General features: G+C 44.8%; 1 protein-coding gene across 12 annotated transcripts in view; it reads left to right on the forward strand.

The window, feature by feature from the left end:
* Positions 1 to 294: 294 nt before the first annotated feature.
* The window catches only part of TCF3 (transcription factor 3), a 98,756-nt gene continuing 80,732 nt past the window's right edge, over positions 295 to 18,318 (forward strand). For 4 of the 12 annotated variants that reach the window (XM_090027717.1, XM_090027719.1, XM_090027720.1 and 1 more), the window contains exons 1-3: positions 296 to 598; positions 2,308 to 2,412; positions 9,867 to 9,939. In XM_090027717.1, coding sequence (XP_089883843.1) covers positions 2,335 to 2,412; positions 9,867 to 9,939 — 151 coding nt within the window. In that variant the 5' untranslated portion in view covers positions 296 to 598; positions 2,308 to 2,334. Of the gene's footprint in view, positions 599 to 693; positions 713 to 830; positions 1,235 to 2,307; positions 2,413 to 9,866; positions 9,940 to 18,318 lie in introns of those variants that run through there. The other 8 variants (XM_090027716.1, XM_090027723.1, XM_090027712.1 and 5 more) reach the window with 6 other exon arrangements.

Raw genomic sequence — 18,318 nt, forward strand, 5'->3', positions numbered from 1 at the left:
TCCCGTGTCGTCACTGCGCGCTGTCCCTCCTCGCGTCCCCTTCCGCTAGGAAACATAGTCCCACGCTGCCGGCCCCTTCCTGGTCCCCCCCTTTCCCCTCCTCTGCAAGAGGGGCGGGGGGGGGGGGCGGCTCCTCCTCTCCTTGTGCAGGGAGGGGGGCCGTGACCAGGGCCGCGCGGGAAAGCAGTGCCGGAGGCCAGCCCGTCCCCACGGGGCACTGGAGGGAGGGGGGAAGCCCCGCCCCCCTCCTGTGCAGCTGCCGGCGGCGGAGGGATCTGCGAGGGGAGGCGCCTCGGCGCGCCCCGACGTGCGCGGGAGGCGGGGCGGGCCGGCCGGGGCGGAGCGGGCGGGCGTCCCCGGTCTCGCGGCCCCAGCGCAGCAGCCTCGGCCGCCGCGGGGGGACGATGAGGAGGCGGCAGCAGCGGCGCTAGGAGCGGAGCGGGGCGGCCGCGGCCCGGCGCATCCGACGGGACCGGGCCGGAGCGGAGCGGAGCGGGCGAGAACAATAGGCGCCGGCGGCCGCGCTCCGGGCACCGCCGCCCCGCGGGGCTTTGTCCGGGGGCGGCCGCAGCGCCGCATGCTCAGCCCCTCCCTCCAGGTAGGCGCGGGGGGAGCCGCCGCCTCCTCTCCTCTCCCCTCCCCCCCGCGGGCCGCCCCCGCCTCCTGTTGCGCGGGGCCCGCTCCTGCCCGCGGGTCCCGGCCCCGGCCCCAGGTCGGAGCCGCTGGAAACTTCAGGCGGAGTTTGGGGGGGAGGGGGGGCGCATTGTTCCCCGCGGTTTAAAGGGCCGGGGGGCGGCCGCGTGGCGCAGCTCCGCTCCGCTCCCCTCGGGCCGCGGCGCTGTCAGTGTCGGCCCGGGCCCGGCCGGAGTTTGGGGCGGAGGGAGAAAGGGGGGCGGAGCGGGCGGCGCGGAGCCTTTGTCCGAAGGCAGCAAGGTGCAGCTCGGCCTGCGGGGGAGCGCGGGGCTCGGGGAGCGCGGCCCTGCCCCGGCGCCGGCTTTTGTTGTGGCGGCTCCCGGCGGGGCAGGCCGCGCCGTGCCCGGGCCATTGTGCGGCCCCGCAGCCCGGCCTCCCCCGGCCGCTGCTCGGGAGTCGCCCCCTGGTTTGCGCCTGCCGGAGCTGGGGCTCTCCTGGCCGCCGTTGCGGGGGCGGGGGTTAATGTTTTCAAAGTTGCTTTAAAAACATGGCAAGATGCACAAAAGAGGCGAACGCAGGGGCTTGGCTTCTTTGCTGGTTTGTAAGTCCTCTCTTTTATTTTATGGTGGCAGCGGGGTTTCACGGGCTGGGTTGATTTCGGCACGTTTCTTCAGCTCCGCTGAAATGCGAGGGGCAGGCGAGCTAGCGCTTCCTCCCAGGGCTTTGGAACAGCGCAGGTTTAAAAAGGGTTGGGGGGGGGGGGTTCTTGTGATTAATGAGTTAAATTATTGGCCAGCTGCCCTTTGTAACTATGAATGAGCTTTGAGGAAGAAGAGGGAATCATTTATCTCATCCCAGGTTTCTTTTTTTTTCTCTCTCTCTCCCTGAAGAGATATTTTTTTTCTGACGTAATGGGCTTGATTTTTTTTTTTTTTGGTTTTTTTTTTTGCCATCTCCTACTTCTACAATTTTTTATTTTTTTATTTTTTTTAAGGAATACTTTCCCCCTATATTTTGCCGAGGGAGTTTTATTTTTGCAGGATGCTTTGAAGGTGAAAATGTGACTTTATTTTCCTTCTCTCTTGTGTTAGGGTATTGATCATTCTGGTAGATAGTTCCACGGCTCGATTTTTTTTTTTTTTTCTTTTTTCCCCCCCCCCCTTCTTTCTTTTCAAAGCTTGATTTCCGCAACTCCGGTCCGAATAAAGTAGGAGCTGCAGGTGCTCCGTACCCGTAGGGAGGGCTCTGGGCACAAAACTGGGCCTTTTTTAAACTTTAAAGAGAAATAGACAAAAACAAGAGAACCTCCTGCGAGGAGTGGGGGGGCAGTGGCGAAGCTGAAACCCGCCAAGAACATTTGATAAATGAGCTGGCTCGCTCTCTTTTTTTTCGCTTGCCGTAAGCCGGGAGCAGCAGAATTGGTCTGAGCTAGTGGAATTGGCAGCAAAAAACAAACATACAAGTGTGGCTGGTCAATAGGAGGCTTGTTTCTGCCTCTGGGTGCCATGTGAGGACTTTCACTGTGTTCCAAGGCCCTGAAGTTGGAGGCTGGGAATTTGCAAAGGATTTTTTTTTCCTTTCCTTTTTTCTTTTTTCTTTAATATTCATCAGTGGGGTGGGTAGTTTGCTCTAGTCATTAAAATATCTCCTCCCCTCCCCCATGGTTTTCTTTAGGACTGCCACCGCTGAGTCTGTGGGAGTATGAATCAGCAGCAGCAGCAGAGAATGGCTGCAGTTGGGACAGACAAAGAACTCAGTGACCTGCTGGACTTCAGTATGGTAAGCGAGCTCTTCCGAGGGGGGCCTTTAAAGGGACCGTGGCTCGAGCGATTCCCAGTGTTCCCGAGCACTTGTTAGGGGCCAGGGGGTGGCGGGAGGGGGGCAGAGAGTGTGAGTTGGTAAAATGAGGCAAATTGCAGATGATGGGTTTCATATGTGCCGTATTGTGCGTGCGTGCGTGCACATGCTGCAACTTGTGTATTATTGAACTAAGTAACAGCCGCAGCACCCCTCATCGCAATGTAATAAAGGCCCTTCTTGTGATGAACACATGGGGACTTTGATGGGAAAGCTCTTTGGAACAGTGCGGGGTTTAAATGCCCATAGCGAAGCGTGCTGGATAACTCTGAAGCTAGGGATACAGCACTAATGCAAAGATGGGACTTTTAATCAGGCTGTTTTTTCCCTCTCCGTGATCCAGACTTGCTATGTCTCCGCTTTTACAGATTTTTCTAACTCAGTTTGAAATGTTTTTGAGCATCCTCGGATTTGAATTTTGTCAAAATTAGGTGCTTGTTAGGGGTTACAGTGACAAATTAAGGCTTTTATCTGAACAACACACGTGAATGTTTCACCTTGCCCGCTTGAGTTGTTCGGCTGACTTTCCCGGTGGTACTGGCATGTGTGCGATCTGGCTTGTTTGTGCGTGTTTGCCAGGCTAGAGTTAGAATGTAATTGGTAGGTGACTAGTGGAAAGAGAAAGTTACTGTTTTGAATGCAAACTCCAGCTGGGGGGTGCTGTCCTGACACTGGGAGTGTATCTTGCTTTTTAGATAAGCAAACCCAGGGTAAAAGCTGAAAAAATGCAGCTCCACAACAGCAACAAAAAAGAATAATTATGAGAGAGCAATATAGCTGTTACTCTTCTTAGGGCAGTTCTAGGTTACAGTTGTCAATATGTTGCATTTCTTTTTGTATGGTGGCAGAAAGATACAGTATTGACAGGACATCTCTTAGAATAGTTCTAACTTGCCCTGGTCTATAGGAAACTGCTGGTTGCACAAAGACGATCCCTACCTTCTCTTTGCCCTGCATGAGAGAGATGGCTGGTAGGGTTTCACCCTGTCCTTCTGCCAGACCATCTCCTAACAATTGAATTTTAGAATTTAATTATGAGTGATATATTTTACAATTGTTAGGAGGGCTGTGGTGACAATATACCTGAGCTTAGAAATGCGTTCAAGGTTCATGGTGGAGTAGCATGCAGTGTTTTGGGGTTTATTTTCCTCTTTCGTCTTGGAGAGACTGACCCTATTGGTGGGAATTCTGCCGATTGCTGTCTTGCATGTCTGACATCCATATTTTGAATTTCAGAGTGGGTGAACAGTGGGCAGTCTACTTCTAGGTAGGATTGAAAAGTTGCTCCTTTTCCACCACCCCCTTACAGAAAGAAATTTCCAACCACTACTTGCAATGTAAACAAACTCTTACACGACTTATGGCTGTAACCCAACTTAATTTGCATGGTCGTGCAGTTAAGGCCATTACAGTTAACACATCTCCCTTTTTAAATATAAACTCTTCCTGAGCTGGGTAGGGTGGGGGTTCAGTCTGGAGCTAGAGGTGAATAACTTGGTTCAGATTTCTGCTCTTTTACGTCCGTCTAACTCTAGAGTGACTTCAGGAATTGCAGCAGTGTAGATCTGAGGTGGTGCATCCCTATGGCACTCTTGTCCTTACCTTCACGGAAGTAGCTCATTGCAACCAGTAAGGCTCCTTGTGAATGCTAAAGTCAGTTGATTTCAGAATCGGGGCCTGCAGAAGTTGCTTGCAACATGCTGTGCTAAGGAGATTCTCTTCAGAGCAAATTAGGCCTCGTCCTAGGCTATTGAAGTCAGTGGGAGTCTTCTTACTGACTTCAGCGAGGTTTGGAATTGGGCCAGTTATGTCCATCAGCACTCAGGGGCATACTTTATTTTGGCTTTGCATAAAAGAGTCTTTTAAAATAGTAAATATCTATTGAGAATGAGACTTAAAACTCTTACTAGCAAATGGCTCATATTTATCTCGCTGTTGCAAACTTTTTAAGTGTAATATAGAATATATAGAAAGCTTTGGAGTTTTGCAGGTTGCTGATACATTTTGTAATGGATCTAATTTGTCTTGTGTGGTTCTCTTAAGTGTGTGTGGACTCTGCAGATGTAGTGGCATCTGTTTAGCTTGGTGTTTCAATGTCTTCCTCTAGGAAAAATATGTCCACGTTGTTGTGATTGTGGTACTTGTTCTATGCTGTGCTCCTCTCCCAGTTGGGTAAATGTTATGTCTTCAGCCACTGGGTTGTATAGCCAGGAATGTGTTTGTCCTAGTTGGCAGTGTGATTGGGGGAAAATAAATATGGTATAAAACAAGATTATTGTTGATATCACGGAGAGGGAGGTGAATACCTCCATAAAATAAGCAAGGTTTAGGTAGGAGCTTTCATAGTTCTCTAAATAACCTTCCCCCCCCCCCACTGAATTAGTATATCAGTTAAAATAGTAAAAAGCAAGAGAGTGCTGCATTATATAGTCAAGTGACTTAAAGTTGGAAACCAGCGCCAAACTCCCAGAATTGCAATCTGATTGCTGCTCTGGGCTGGTGCAAACTAGTCCTTTACAAGTCCCCTTGAACCAGTTGCCTTTCATAATTGCCCTGAAGTACAAGTAATTTGTAAGCCTTCTTTCATTGCGGCTTGGCTGGCAGTGGTCCAGGAGGGTTTTCAGATGTGGGGGAGAGCTTTCCAGAAAACCTTGTATTTATTGGCTTAGTTTTTCTCCAGTTGTAATGCACAGCTCTTTGACCTGTGACTTGACATTTCTTGCCTTTTTTGGAAGATGCTACAGCCCTAGCTGGTTGGAGGCTCGTTTACATTAACTCCATTCATATTGTGTCCACATGGCATCATTTTTGTTCCCACAACCATGTTTATTCATTGGGCTTCCCCGTTCTGCGAGGTCTGGCTGCGTGTGCCGTGCATTCTGGGAAAATTTGGTCAGCTATCCCAGAATGCCTCAGTAGGGGGAGAGAGTGCTCGAAGGGCAGACACAAAGGGTGGCAGGAGCAGTCCTCTGGGGCAGTGCAGGCTGGGACACTTCAGTGCAGAGAGAGCTGGGAAGAAGGAAGACCGGCCAAACCAATTACACAGATATGGTTAAGGGGTCTTGTCTGTGCCGCAAAGCAGGCACGCCAAACCAGATACAGTCTAGGACTCTGGCAGGAGTAAAAGTGTTAACTGCTACGGTTATTAACCAAGTATTAGCCATGTGGCATGGGGTGCAAGCAATGTCATAATTGGCTTCCAACTCCTTTAAAACTTGTTGTGTGGACAGCGTGTAAAACGGTAACCGCCTTTGCAGTAAAGCTGCAGCTCCGTCTATCAGCAGCCACCTCTGAGGAGTGAAACTTTGGTGCACGGCAGAGCTGCCTCAAAACCTAAAGCCAAGAAACAAACACGTCATTCATTTGAATGGCTAGATGTTTGACTGGAGCTCTAAAATCTTGCCTCAGCTGCTTCCTAGAGTTAAAAACACTAAGTGGTGTTAAAACACTGCCATATGCCTCGGGATAGTTAAAGGATTATGTCCATAATAAATCTGTTGGGTTTTTTGTTCGGAGTCTAGCTGCAGTAAAGTTCATTTTACACCAAACTGGGCAGAGGAAGGTTTTTCTTAAAAAAAAATAAATAAAAAAAAAAATGCTTTTTATAAAGCATTATTCTGGGGAAATTAACTGAATGAAATCTCCTCTGTTCCAGTCTAATACAAAATAAGGTTTGCAAACTTATGTGCTGGAAAAAAGCTTTCAGGTTTTACCTTTCTTTGAACCTGCTATTTGGGTGGCTGTACATAAGATGTCAGCAAACCAGACGGGAGATGAAAGTAACTTGTTACTTAATTTGGAAACATTAGTGTATTGATATACATGCATAATAAATAGACTCTTGCTTAATAGCAGTAAACAGAATATTTTCTACGATAGCATTTCCCAAACTTTTGATACTGGGGCGCACTTTTTCTGGATTGAAATGGGCAGCACACTTTGCTCACTGGTCTGTGGACCCAATCCAGGTTCACAGCGCCAGGGCCTGCCTGATTCAGCCCATTCTTCACAGCACATATCTGTTTGTCTTGTGGCACACCCTTTGGGAACCTTCAGGTGCATCACTTGAAGCTAGTATGAATGTTTGCTGACCAGAATGATACAGTTGTTGATTATGTTGTCTTTGTTATGGTATAAGCAGGTAAAAAAAAAAAAAAAAAAAAAAGAGAAAGTTTGTAAATGAAGTGATGACAATGTAGCTGATAACCCCAAATATATATCCCCACACAGTCATTCCAGTTCCACACAGTCATTCTAGTTTGAGTTAAGTCACTGTCACCTTTGTCAGCTAATATATGAGAAAATTGCTCAGACTGGATCATTGCACTTTATCATCTCATGAAATGTCTTTTGACAAAAGTGAGTGCAGTGTTAGATTTAACCTTCTATAAAACCGTGCATATTTATGTATGCATTTTTACACTTTGGATTTGTGGGGGTTTTTTATGGGAAAGAAGGAATGATCTTTTGGTATTTATGGGACTAGCACTTAAGTTGTTATCATCTGTCCAGGAAACTGGAGGCTACACATTTATAAACAGTATTTAGAGATTTAAGCTTTACTTGACCAATACATTTCAAATACAGAGAAGTACATGTATTGACCTCATTATAAGACCATTAAAAAACTAACTAACTGTCTGTCTGTCTGTCTGTCTGTCTGTGTGTCTGTGTCCCACCGCCCCCGCCTTGTGCTCTCCTGCTACCCTGATGTACTGGTTCATCTACTCCCCCTCCCCCCTAAAAGTTAAAATAGCATCTAAACGCACAGCATTAATAGTGGGTGGGTGATCCTAATATATTGAGTAACAAACTAATAAAGAGCACTTTTAAATTTTTTTAAATATGTTTAAAATGAAAAAGCACTCTAGCATCTCTTTGAAATATTGGTCCAATAAAATAGAATACCCAACCGCTCCTCTTTATTTCTCACATGTACCTTGGAACAACATGGCTTCAACAACGCTCTTGTAAGCTAACAAACTCAGAGAATACTTCCAAGTATAACTTGTACTCTGCCCTTTAAATGAAGCAAACTAGTCTGACTTAATAAACCCACACTGCAGTGGAAAAACAAGTTGACAGTATAAATGTTATATTTCCTGGATTTCATGTGTGATAAACTTGTTTAAAGTTCTTACTGTAGTAACAATAGCCTGGGGTTCCCTGTTATCAAATGTCATGATGCTTTAAAGTTTCAGATTGCTTTGATGTGGAACAGTGGGGAGGGCAGTTCTTTAACTCCTATGGAAACAAACAGGAAGGTGTTATATCAGTCTCCTACCTTCAGTATCTTTCAAAACAGAATAAGGAACACGAAGGCGAGAGGTGGGAAGGGCATCCCTCATTCATGTGTGTAGTCTGTGGGCAGGTTGGGGATTGCCAAAAGTAGTCATGGGAGGGCCTTTCTTGCAGAAGCAGATGAGAAAATGTGCAGTGCACAATGGAACAGAACTGTACATTTTCTCCATTGGCATTTTGTCACTCTAACCTTGTGCTTTTCAGCATCAGCAAATATTAAGCAGAAATATTTATGAAAAAAGCAGGCAGTGCAGTTCAAGAAGACAGTATGCATTGCATTTCTATACATTACTTTGCCATAGTTTATGCATTGCTTTGTCATAGCTGGGGATACTGGCTCTTTGATCAAAGTAACATTTTTCCCCTGTCTTGGGGAGGGTGGATTAAGGATGTCTCCTTTGCTCTCTTCTTAGGTAAATGGAGTGAATTTCTGATGTTGTAATATCGTTTCAGTAATCCAGATTTTAAAAATCTCTCTAAACTAACATTATTCCTCTTCTTAATTTCTTTATCACACTGAACAACTAAATATATTGTGAATCTTTAGTTTGGGGGTGGGGTGGGGGGTGTCTACGTATGTATATACTTCTGTACACACATTTTTGGAGATCCCTAAGGGAGTTAGTTAAATGCCCAGATTCAGTTGCCTTCAATGGAAATTGGTTGCCTGTCTGTCTTGCTGCTGTAAATATCTGCCATATCTTCCTTATTTCCCGGTTTTGTAACTAAAACCGGATGGACAGTTGTGCATAGGAGCACAGCTGACCAAAAAAGCCATCAAACCTGTCAAGGCCTGAAATGCTGACTTTTTGTAGGTTTTCTATCCCATTAAAATTGTGCAGCACATTAAACTTTTGAGTTACTCAGACATTGGAAAGGTAAAAATAATATAAATTCAAATGACTTGATGGTGAAAGTATCTGAGTAGACTAGTAAAAGCATATTAAAATGTTAATTTACCAAGCATTTTCCTACCAGTTGTTTTATTAGCTAAAGCTCCATTTTTGTAGAGAAGAATTAGTTTTCTTTTCTGCTGCATGCAGGTGCATATACATTTTAAAATAACAGCTTTTGAAACCCTCCCAACTTGTATTAAAAATATTTATACAGGTTAGCTGACTAGGTATGCAGTATTTTTGAGGAAGCTCTCTGGCAGGAGGAGATTAGCTATAAATTGTAGCAGTAACTGTGGCAGAGAGGTAACTAAAATGACTGATAATATAAAATAAGTTAATCTTTCTAATCATGTGTTAAAGAATATTGCAATCAGCCAGACTTCATCCACCTACAAATTCTTGCCTAATGTCCCCTATCTTGCTTTGCAGTAGTCTAGTGTCTGTTGGTGTGGGGGAGAGAGAGGTGGTGCATTCATAAGACTCGCATTTTTCTAGAGAGGAAAGGATGAAATTAACCTTTTGGAGACCTATGAGGGCTTCATGCATTGAAGGCCTGCAGCAAAGGAGTAGCCTGTGGTTTAATCACCTTTGTCCTCACTGGTTAGAGCCCCTGTGGTCACTGCTGACTCTTTCCTAGGACATGGGATCGTGATAAGGAAGGTGTAGGGGGTGCAGAAGAGGAAGAATAGGAAATAAACCCAGATTCTGTGCATGTGATTTGAGGCAAGGAGATGAACTTTCCTCTGGACAGAGAGCTGGGCCTGCAGCCTTCTTGCTAATTTATTAATAAGGGAACAAATCTTTCTCTGGGTTTGTGAACACCCTAGATTTTGATGCCTCCCTTAATAATGTGAGAAAATAAATAATTTGCCATTAGCACACCGGTGGTGAGCAGAAAGCACCTTAGAGAAGCTGAAAAGTATTTTAGCAGTTGCTCTTCCATGAAGAAGAAACTGGAAATGTGTGCGTGCCATGAGAATGTACTTACAGGGGAACTTTGAGTTAGCTTACAGTTGGGCTAGTCTCTTCTATTCACTCGCCTGCTAGATAGATCGCCTGAGAAAGGAGTTGGCAAACTTTCTGTACCCTTAAAGGCTTTTCTTCTCCCCCACCCCTAACAGCAGCACAGTAAAACTAACATTGAATTCTCTCTTCTCTTTCATCTTCTTGTTTTTCTAGATGTTTCCTCTGCCAGTGGCTAATGGAAAAAACAGACCTACAACCCTAGCAAGCACTCAGTTTGGAGGATCAGGTATTGTCTTATTTTTCTTTGTACTGTCTCTCTCCAAAGTTTGAAAACAAAGAGTCATGAACCAAAGGGAGTTGTACTAGTTTTGTGCCCGCTCTTTTGTGTAGTCCTATGCTTCCCTTGTGCCATGGCTGTTCTTGGGATGAACATGAATTCGCTGTTGTCGCATTTATGTCTGAGAAACTTCAGCTGTTGCTTGGCTAAAGTGTTAATTTTCATGCTGTTGGGTCTGTCAGGGGGTGGAGGGGAGTTTGACTGTCAGTGGGATTTGGGTGACACCCTTCAGCCCCTTTGACAGTCCTGGCCCTTTTGGGGTCCTTAAAACTATGAGAGCTTTCTGCCCTGGTGAAGAATGACTTTGGCAAGCGTGCTTGCTCGGTAACACTGTTTCCCAGCAGACTGACAGCAGTGCTCTGCTAGGTCAGGCATGCTAGCTCCCTGGAAGAAAGCTGCTGGAGTCTGAGCTTGTAACAACCACTGGTAACCCTGGGAGCCTCGCGGTAGACACCCCGCATTGGGAATTTTGGCCTATGCAGATACACCTCTGTATACTTGCCAAAATGTCAGTGTTTACTGAGAGGCTTGTTAATTTGAGGTTAAAATTAAATGCCTCCAGGGCTGTACCTGACAGGCTGGCTTTGCTTTGGGCTGGTTGGGTTTCCTGTACACGGGGATGCATGGCTTGCATTCATTAGATTTCTGCGTGCCAGGGGATCTGCTCCCAGTATGCTTTTTGGGATGAATGTGCCATGCTGGAGGTTCTTATTGCTTTTGTTTCCTCTGCTGTAGTTGCTTTTTTGTTTTGTTTTGTTTTTTAGGAGAATGGCTAAGGCACTTGTAGATTTGTTAAAATTTCAGCCATTCCAGTACTGCTTAACTGCAGCTCCCCAAGTCATCTTGAAATCCTGTGGTCCTGTAAACCAGTCTGCACTGTTGCTCTGATGCAGCGGTGCTCCCTCTTTCTGGCCCCACAGGCTGAATGAGTAGCACAGGCCAGATCCCACCTCTGGGGTCAGTCTGGAAGCTGGATCCATTGCAGGATCCATGTGTGGGGTGATCTAGTGCATCGGTGTGACCCTTCAGGCTGAATCTAGCCATGATGTAACACTGGACTCATGTGGTCAGGTGCATGTACCGTGAGGCACCCCCTGAGTCTGGAAACTGGCAGCATTAATTGCTGTACCCTGGAAGCAGTGTTGCTACCACTACCCTCCTCCCAGATTTCCAGACCCATTGGGAGCTCCACAGGCCAGGTAACAATGTTTGTAGACCAGATCCAGCCTGTGGACTGAAGGCTGAGCACCACTGCTCTAATGGGAGGTGCTTTGGTGTCATGGGATAGTGTTGCTCTGGTGCTGTAGATTGATTTAATAGGGTATATGGGAAATGTCAGTAATATGCATCAGGAGGGCTGTGGACATGGCTCAATGTGGAAAAAGTATTTTTTTTTTCTTCTGGATGTGCTCCCTGCAGGAAGGAGAGGGGTGTAGAGGGGCAGGACTCCCTGAAGTAGGTGTTGAAGTTTCCCATGGCAGAGTTGGCACTTTGGTATGTGGAAATGTGGCATTTTGGAAACTTGCTGTTTCTGAGATGAAATGTTGCAAAGTGGCGTCTCTGCAATATGTTCCTCTCCTCCTTTCACTTCAGCATAATATTAAGTGCCAAGATTTCGCCACTTAGCTTGATGTGTAAACAGTTTTCAACAAACATTTTTACAGAGAGGCAAGACCATGGAGTGGGTGATAGAAAAAGAAGGCAATAGAGAAAGAAAGCAAAAAGAGAAAAGTATAAATTATTCCAGTTGGAACTTGGTCTCTTTAGTGAATGTTCCATTTCGTGTGTTTTATTTTTACTACTTAAAATCCACAAAAGAGACAACATGCTACTGAGAGGTTAGCGGTGGGGAAAGCTTGCATTCATTCTTTTCCTGCTTGCATATTGGTTTGGCTACTTGTCCTGCAGACCTGGCCCATTCCAGCCAGGATGTAGGAGGGGGTGAGGAATTGTGCTGTTCTGGGAAAGTCAGGCTAGTGGCTGGCCTCTCGCTGCCTTGGCTGTGCTGAGCCTGGAATACACGAAATCTCTCTGTCTGGCTTTCTTTCGGGTGAGTGAAAGGTAATGTTGACACCACCCTTCCTTTAGGCTCTTGAAGCTTTTGAGACGGGTTTTCTGAGCGTTTCATAAAATCCAGGGGAGCGATATTATACAAGGCAGTTACACAACTGCTGCCATTCCCTTCTCAAGCCTTTGTACACATGTTCAGTCCAGCAGATGGACATCTCAATTTTGAAATGCTGCTTACTGCTGTATTAATGGAAGCCTTTTCATGCCATGAATGGATTCCAGTTGTTCTCCTTCCCCCTGCCCTCATGATCTCACCTTTAATAGGTGAAGTGTGTATTTTATTTGCTTGTCAAGAGTTTATAAATTACTTTTCTGCTTTGGGGTGATTTAATGTTGGGTTTTTTTTTAAATACTGATTGGTGAGTGTTGAAATCTGCAGTGTGCTGCTGACCAGTCTTGTCATCCAGGAACTTTAAATTGGCACAACTGTTGGGTATAAATAAAGGTCTTTTCTGTTGAGAACCAGGAGACGCATCAGGGAATCAGAGTGTCTTTAAACTGATTCATTTTGGTACTTAGGGAATTACCTCCCTGTAGCTCTTGGTTTTCCCTCTTGGGCCAGGGAGCCTTTGGGCCTATTTTCTTATGTCCTGTGGGCACCGGTTGCTCTCTTTGGCTTCGTTGCTGTAAATCAAGGCTGCTTCTCCCTGCCCTCCGCTCCCCAGTGAAAGTTAAAATCGAAGAGAAAAGGAACAATCCTGCTGTCCTTCTGCCCAAATGCCCCTGCCTGGTAAGAGAGAGGCCTTCTTTCTCAACTCAAAGCTTGCTATGATGCCTGAATTAACATGGGTAACTGTTACCATAAAGTGGTATTACTAGAGAGTTTTAATAATGACTAATGTGGCACATGTTAGAATGCTTTAATTAAGAATGTTCTCAGTTTCCCTTCCCCAAGCTGTTGTCCTGTGTCTTGTGTGACAATCTGAAGGAGATGGAAGCTCCTCAGGATGGTAAGGTGGCCACTTTTCCTGTTCATAAAGCACTAGATAAATCCAGCATGCTATTATAGGCCATTACATGTAGAAATTATTAGGAACTCCCAGATCTAAAGTGTATCGAGTGTATGCCCTCTTGCTGCGATCCTTTGATTGCAGAGAGTTCCTGTACCAAGCTGTCCAATATTTGCAGTGGCAAAAATGTTAGCCTTTCCAAAATTAAAACATCTTTTGTTTTGAAATATCATAACTTTTATAGGTGACTGTTTACTCCAACTTCTGCTCTCCTTCCCCTGAAAGTATTTCAGATGTGTTATACCTCTAACAATATACACTGCACTAAATTTCACATGGGAGTGGCTTTAAAAAAAAATCCCAAGAAAAACAAAACAACAACGACTTGGAGTTAAGAAGCAGTGGGGAGGTGGTAGCAGACTCGAGGTTTTAAAGAGAAATATCTTTCCAGCCTTATTTCTGAAGTCATTGCTTTTCCTTCCAGTGCCCAAGTATCTGTGCATTGTTATTAGGACACGCAGTGGCTGCTGAGTTTCCTAAATGGGGTTTGTATGGCTGGTGTCTAACTTGTGTTGTGAAGTACATTGGGGTTGTGTAGAATACAGCAATTAAAAAAAAAAGTGTTTTTCTAGGAGGTGATGCTTTATGGGGTGATCTTGGCCTCTTGAAGACTTTAATATCTTCTTTCAAATTTATAAAGATCTCAGGCATATCTGAGAAACAATTTAAAGTGACTATAACCTCACTTTCCTATCTAGTTAAGTGATGGTGTGGGCTGGCTCCTGCTGATTAAATTATTTTGCTTGCAACAAATGCAAGCTTTGCTATTTAAACTTGATTGACCAAACTTTTTTTTTTAAATTAAGATTAAATAAGTTTGCTTTCAAATTAGAGAGAACTTTGTTGCTTGAAGACTGTAAAGGGGAGTTACAGGGGGAAAATTCCCTTTTGCACTGTGATGTGGTTGGCTACCATCCCCAAAGTTTGTTGCACCTACCTGTTAGTAAGATTGTGAGATGAGGCTTGTTGGGGGACTTGCTTTGATCAGGCAAGTTCATCAGATATTTGAAGCCAACTTACTAGGGAGTTTTTCAGAGTTGCAAGCTGGTGCATGCAACAAACTCTTTAAGTTATAGTCTGCCAAACAAAGTAAATGCATTCTCCCTGGAGGTAGATGAGTGTGCATCCCCTTTGAAAATTATAAATCCAGCAAAAGATGACATTGTGTCTTTAATTGGTGCTACAGGTTAGCTGTTTGAAGATTTAATTACTCTGTTTGTGCATGCAGCCTCTTCTGTGGACACATCCAAAGTGTAGTGTTGGTGTGCATGGGTGGGGTGTCTCTTGGAAAGGAGGTGAAAAAAGAAGAAAAGCCTCTTGCTTCCTGCAGCAAACCTGCAAAGCAGAAAGTGATGTTCTGTCCATTGTTCAATGGGTTGAGAAGCTGACTTTTTGCGTTTGAATTAAGAGCAACTAAATCGTAATGAGGGACATGAAGAGTTTAGTGGAAAGGTTGTTGAAATCCTATTGGTAGTGAATTTCGGAGTGATAAACGGTTGCCAGCACTGTTCCACAGAGCGAAGAACAAAGTTTTTAGTAGTAGAGGTGCATCATGTTTTCCTACTTGGGGCTCGTGTTCCCATGTATTTTCATTATGTAGGAATACAGTGATAGGAGAGTTTGCTATTTTGATGAATTGTGAAAGGCAGACGTGAAGTGTACAATATGCGACTTGATATTTAGAACTGACACTTCTGTGCTGAAAGTATTTATTTTAGGGTGTTTTTTTATTTTGCAGCCTTGCAAAACAAATGGGGGGGGGCTTATCCCACAAAACTAAGGACAAAATGTAGCACGCGATCTCTCTCTCACCTAGGTTTCTTTCTTTCTTTTTAAATTGTGACGTGGGCAAGTAGAATTAGCAAACCACTGGTAAGTGCAGAAGTAAGTGTAATTTAGAATGAAAAATACAAGATCTTTGTAGACCACAGGTTCTGTTTTCATTATTATAAACCAGCTGTGCTGATGTGTGCACCTAAGATGTGCCCCAAGGTGAGAGCAACCTGGAGTAAAGTTTTCAAAAGTGCCCAAAAGCTGCCATCTGCAGTGAGGCAGCCAAGGTGTGTGCCTGTGCCATGCTCAGTTTTTGTGGCATTCGGTCTCCCCAGGGCCTGAGCCACCACTGGGAAAAACAAAACAAAAAAAATGTGGTTTCTGCTTCTGTCTCATTAGACCAACATGGCTACATCCAAAACCCCACGTCACTTAGCTTCAGGGCTGTATTTGGTAGCTGTGTTGGTCTGAGACAAAAAGAAATGCAAAACCCTAGAGCTCTTGGTTCAGAGATGATGCCTTTTATTAGACCAACTAAGAAATTGGAAAAGTCACTTTACCCTTTCATGATTTTGGAAACATGGCAGCTTGTTTTGGGAGTTCTTGTTCCCCTCCCTGGTTCTTTGGTGCTAGTTCTGGAAACCATTAACAGGATTAAAAATATATATGACGGGCCAGGAGAGAAAGAGGAGCATTCTTGGAGTTAGGGAGGAGATGGGGGAAGGGAATTCTGGCAGCAGGAAGTAGCAAGCTGCGTGGAACAAAGACTTCACACTTATCTTCACTAATCCAAAGTAACACCTCTGTTCAGTCCTTGCCTCTGATGCTCTCCTTATGCTTTTGAATACGTAGTCCTACTCCCAGCACTTCTGCTTCACTTGAATCTCAGCAGCCAGGCTAGAAAACAAAGTCTGTATCTTTCCCCTTTTTCCCCTTTTCCTTGCAAGGGTAGAGAGAAGAGAAGATCTGAAGCAGATGACCACAGCATCCTAATTGGATGAGGACAGGTGAACTGGGAAGGAGGATAGTGAGGGGGAGCGTGTTGTGGAGCAAAACTATGATATTCCAAAATAAGCAGCATGTTTCTCTAGCAGCTGGAGGCAGAAAAATGGTATAACATCTTCTTAGCAATTCCTAAATTACAATAGAGAAGGCGAGCTCTTTCCCAATTCTGTCTTCACATTCACTTAGCTTCCAGAAAGGGGGAAAATATGCCACTTTTTTTCCCCCACTTTTTTTTTTTTTTAATTTCTCTTGCTGTATTGTTTTGATTGGAGATGGATTCCTTTTGGGCAGGCTCAAAATTTTGCTTATCCACCCAAAAACTTCTGAATGGAAGAAAAGCCCATGAATAGCATTCCCCATAGTCTAGTATCTCCACTGCTTTATTCAACTGAACTAACTAATGGTTTCCTTCTTAAAAATTTCAAACTAGGCACGGCCTAAGTCAGTACCCACAAGTTGCATTTCTTTAAAGATACCACTACAAGAAAAGCAACAACGCTGCCCTGTCTAGGAAAGGGTAGAAGATGCTGATTTTGCACTATGATTAGTGTTCCTGTTATGGCTTGCAATGATATATTTGTATCTCTTTTTAAAGAAATTCTTGCCCTCCAGTCAACTGAATCCTACTAGTACAGAAACATTATAGAGTAGGTCTCAGTGTGGAGCGCGTGCAATTTGTTTCAGGAAACTTTCCATTAGAGCAAAACACACACAACCTCAAGATACTTTTCCTCAGAAAGGAGGAAGAAAATGGAAGTTTGCAGGGGTGGGGGTTGTTTTTTAAATCACATGCTGAGACTTAAATGGTCATGTTTTTAAGGTTGCTTTGGAACCAGGAGGCCTAGAGACTCCCATCTTACAAAACAAAGGTGAGTTTCTGGAAAACAAAGGCAACTTGGGAAAGATGCTTTTTGCTGCACAGTTGTGAGTTAGTCTAAGTCAAGTCCTGATAACACAAGGGTTTGGTTTTTTTCCTCTTGTATATCACTGGTTTTGCAGGATTGGGTCTTTAAGTAGTGAGGATGGGGCCTTGGCTGGCCCCTGGCCCCTTGCTGGTCATTGCTGTTCCTGAGCCATCCTTCTATATCCGTCTGAATGTGCAGTCATTAGATCACAATTTTGCTGACGGGAGTATGTCGAGTTTTGCAATTGGCTTGGTGTCCCAGCTCGGAGCCTTCCAGACTTATTGTGCTCCCTCCAAAAGGGGAAAGATGGTTTTGGAAGAGGCCCAGCAGATCTGGCAAGCATTCTGCTGGACCTCACTGCTGCTAATTTCAAATTCTGCATGGTCTGTGGGGTGCCCAGCTCCAGCGTGCACACCATGTGTGACCACGTCACACTTCCCATTGCATCCGAATCCTTTTCTTAATTAACCCTCAAAGCTGAACTAAGCTAATACTAAACAGATATTTTTACATGTGCAAAGTCAGGAAATTCAATTATAGCAACAGGAACTTGCTCACATCGCGTGTGCGTGCATGTGTACTTATAATATGTGTAGAATTTAACGCACGCTTGTTTTTTTTTTTTCCTTTATGACATGTAACAAGCACAGTTCTGTGCAGTATTAATACATGCAAAAGAGTCTAGTGATTTAGATAAATTCTCTGTATCCTGGTATCATGCAATGTGTCTAGTAAGGCTCAAGGCAGTATGTTCTAGGGACCATACAAGTGTGAGAGAAGATAGGCTGTGAACTCAGTGGGGCAGGGACCTATTTGCAAACTACTGTATTTCATAGCTGATTGCAGTTCTGGCTGCAGGAACCACATTTTGAAGTTGTGCACAATAAGCCCGCAGGGTATAACTGGGTTATAACCTCTTTGTTTTTAGCATATGTCATGGCTCTTTGGCACACAGCCCCCAACACCTGGGTTGAAAAAAGGGTTTTGGAAGCTTACCATTTAGTGAGCTCCAGACAAGTTGAGGCTGTGCTTGGAGATGCTTCGTGCCTGGTGGATGAGCAGACCCCACTCTCCTGATGTAGTAATTCCCTCCTACCCCACTTGACCAGGGAAGTTGTAATTGGCTGTTGGTTTTTATTGATTTGCTTAGTTTTCAAAGCAAGCTGATCTGCCACGGTGCTTAGATGTGATTTGTTACATCCGTGGGTCCCACCCATCTGCTTTCTCACTGAAATTAGAAATTCTGCAATTCCTAATGGGCTTCCCTGTCACTCATGTGGATGGAGTTGGTATAAATGGTCCTTGTTCTCTCTCTTAGGGTCTTGACAAGTGGGCTCTATGACCGCTGGGTCTACCTTTTGCAGGTTTGGCAAGCTCTCAGATTCTCAGCCTAGTGGGCTGTGACCACCAGGTCCCCTGCCCTTTCCCAGATTCTCTGAAAAGCAGGAGAGTCTCAAGTGTAGAGCAAGGGAAGTGGTAATGCACGTAAAGTTGAATTCATGTTAGTAAGTAATCCCTTCTGGAAAGGGACTGCTGGATGGATTTCCAGTGTTCTCCTAGCCTTC

The sequence above is a fragment of the Crocodylus siamensis genome, chromosome 14 (genome assembly GCF_052110815.1).
Source record: "Crocodylus siamensis isolate JL-2025a chromosome 14, ASM5211081v1, whole genome shotgun sequence".
In the NCBI taxonomy this organism is placed as follows: Eukaryota; Metazoa; Chordata; order Crocodylia; family Crocodylidae; genus Crocodylus; species Crocodylus siamensis.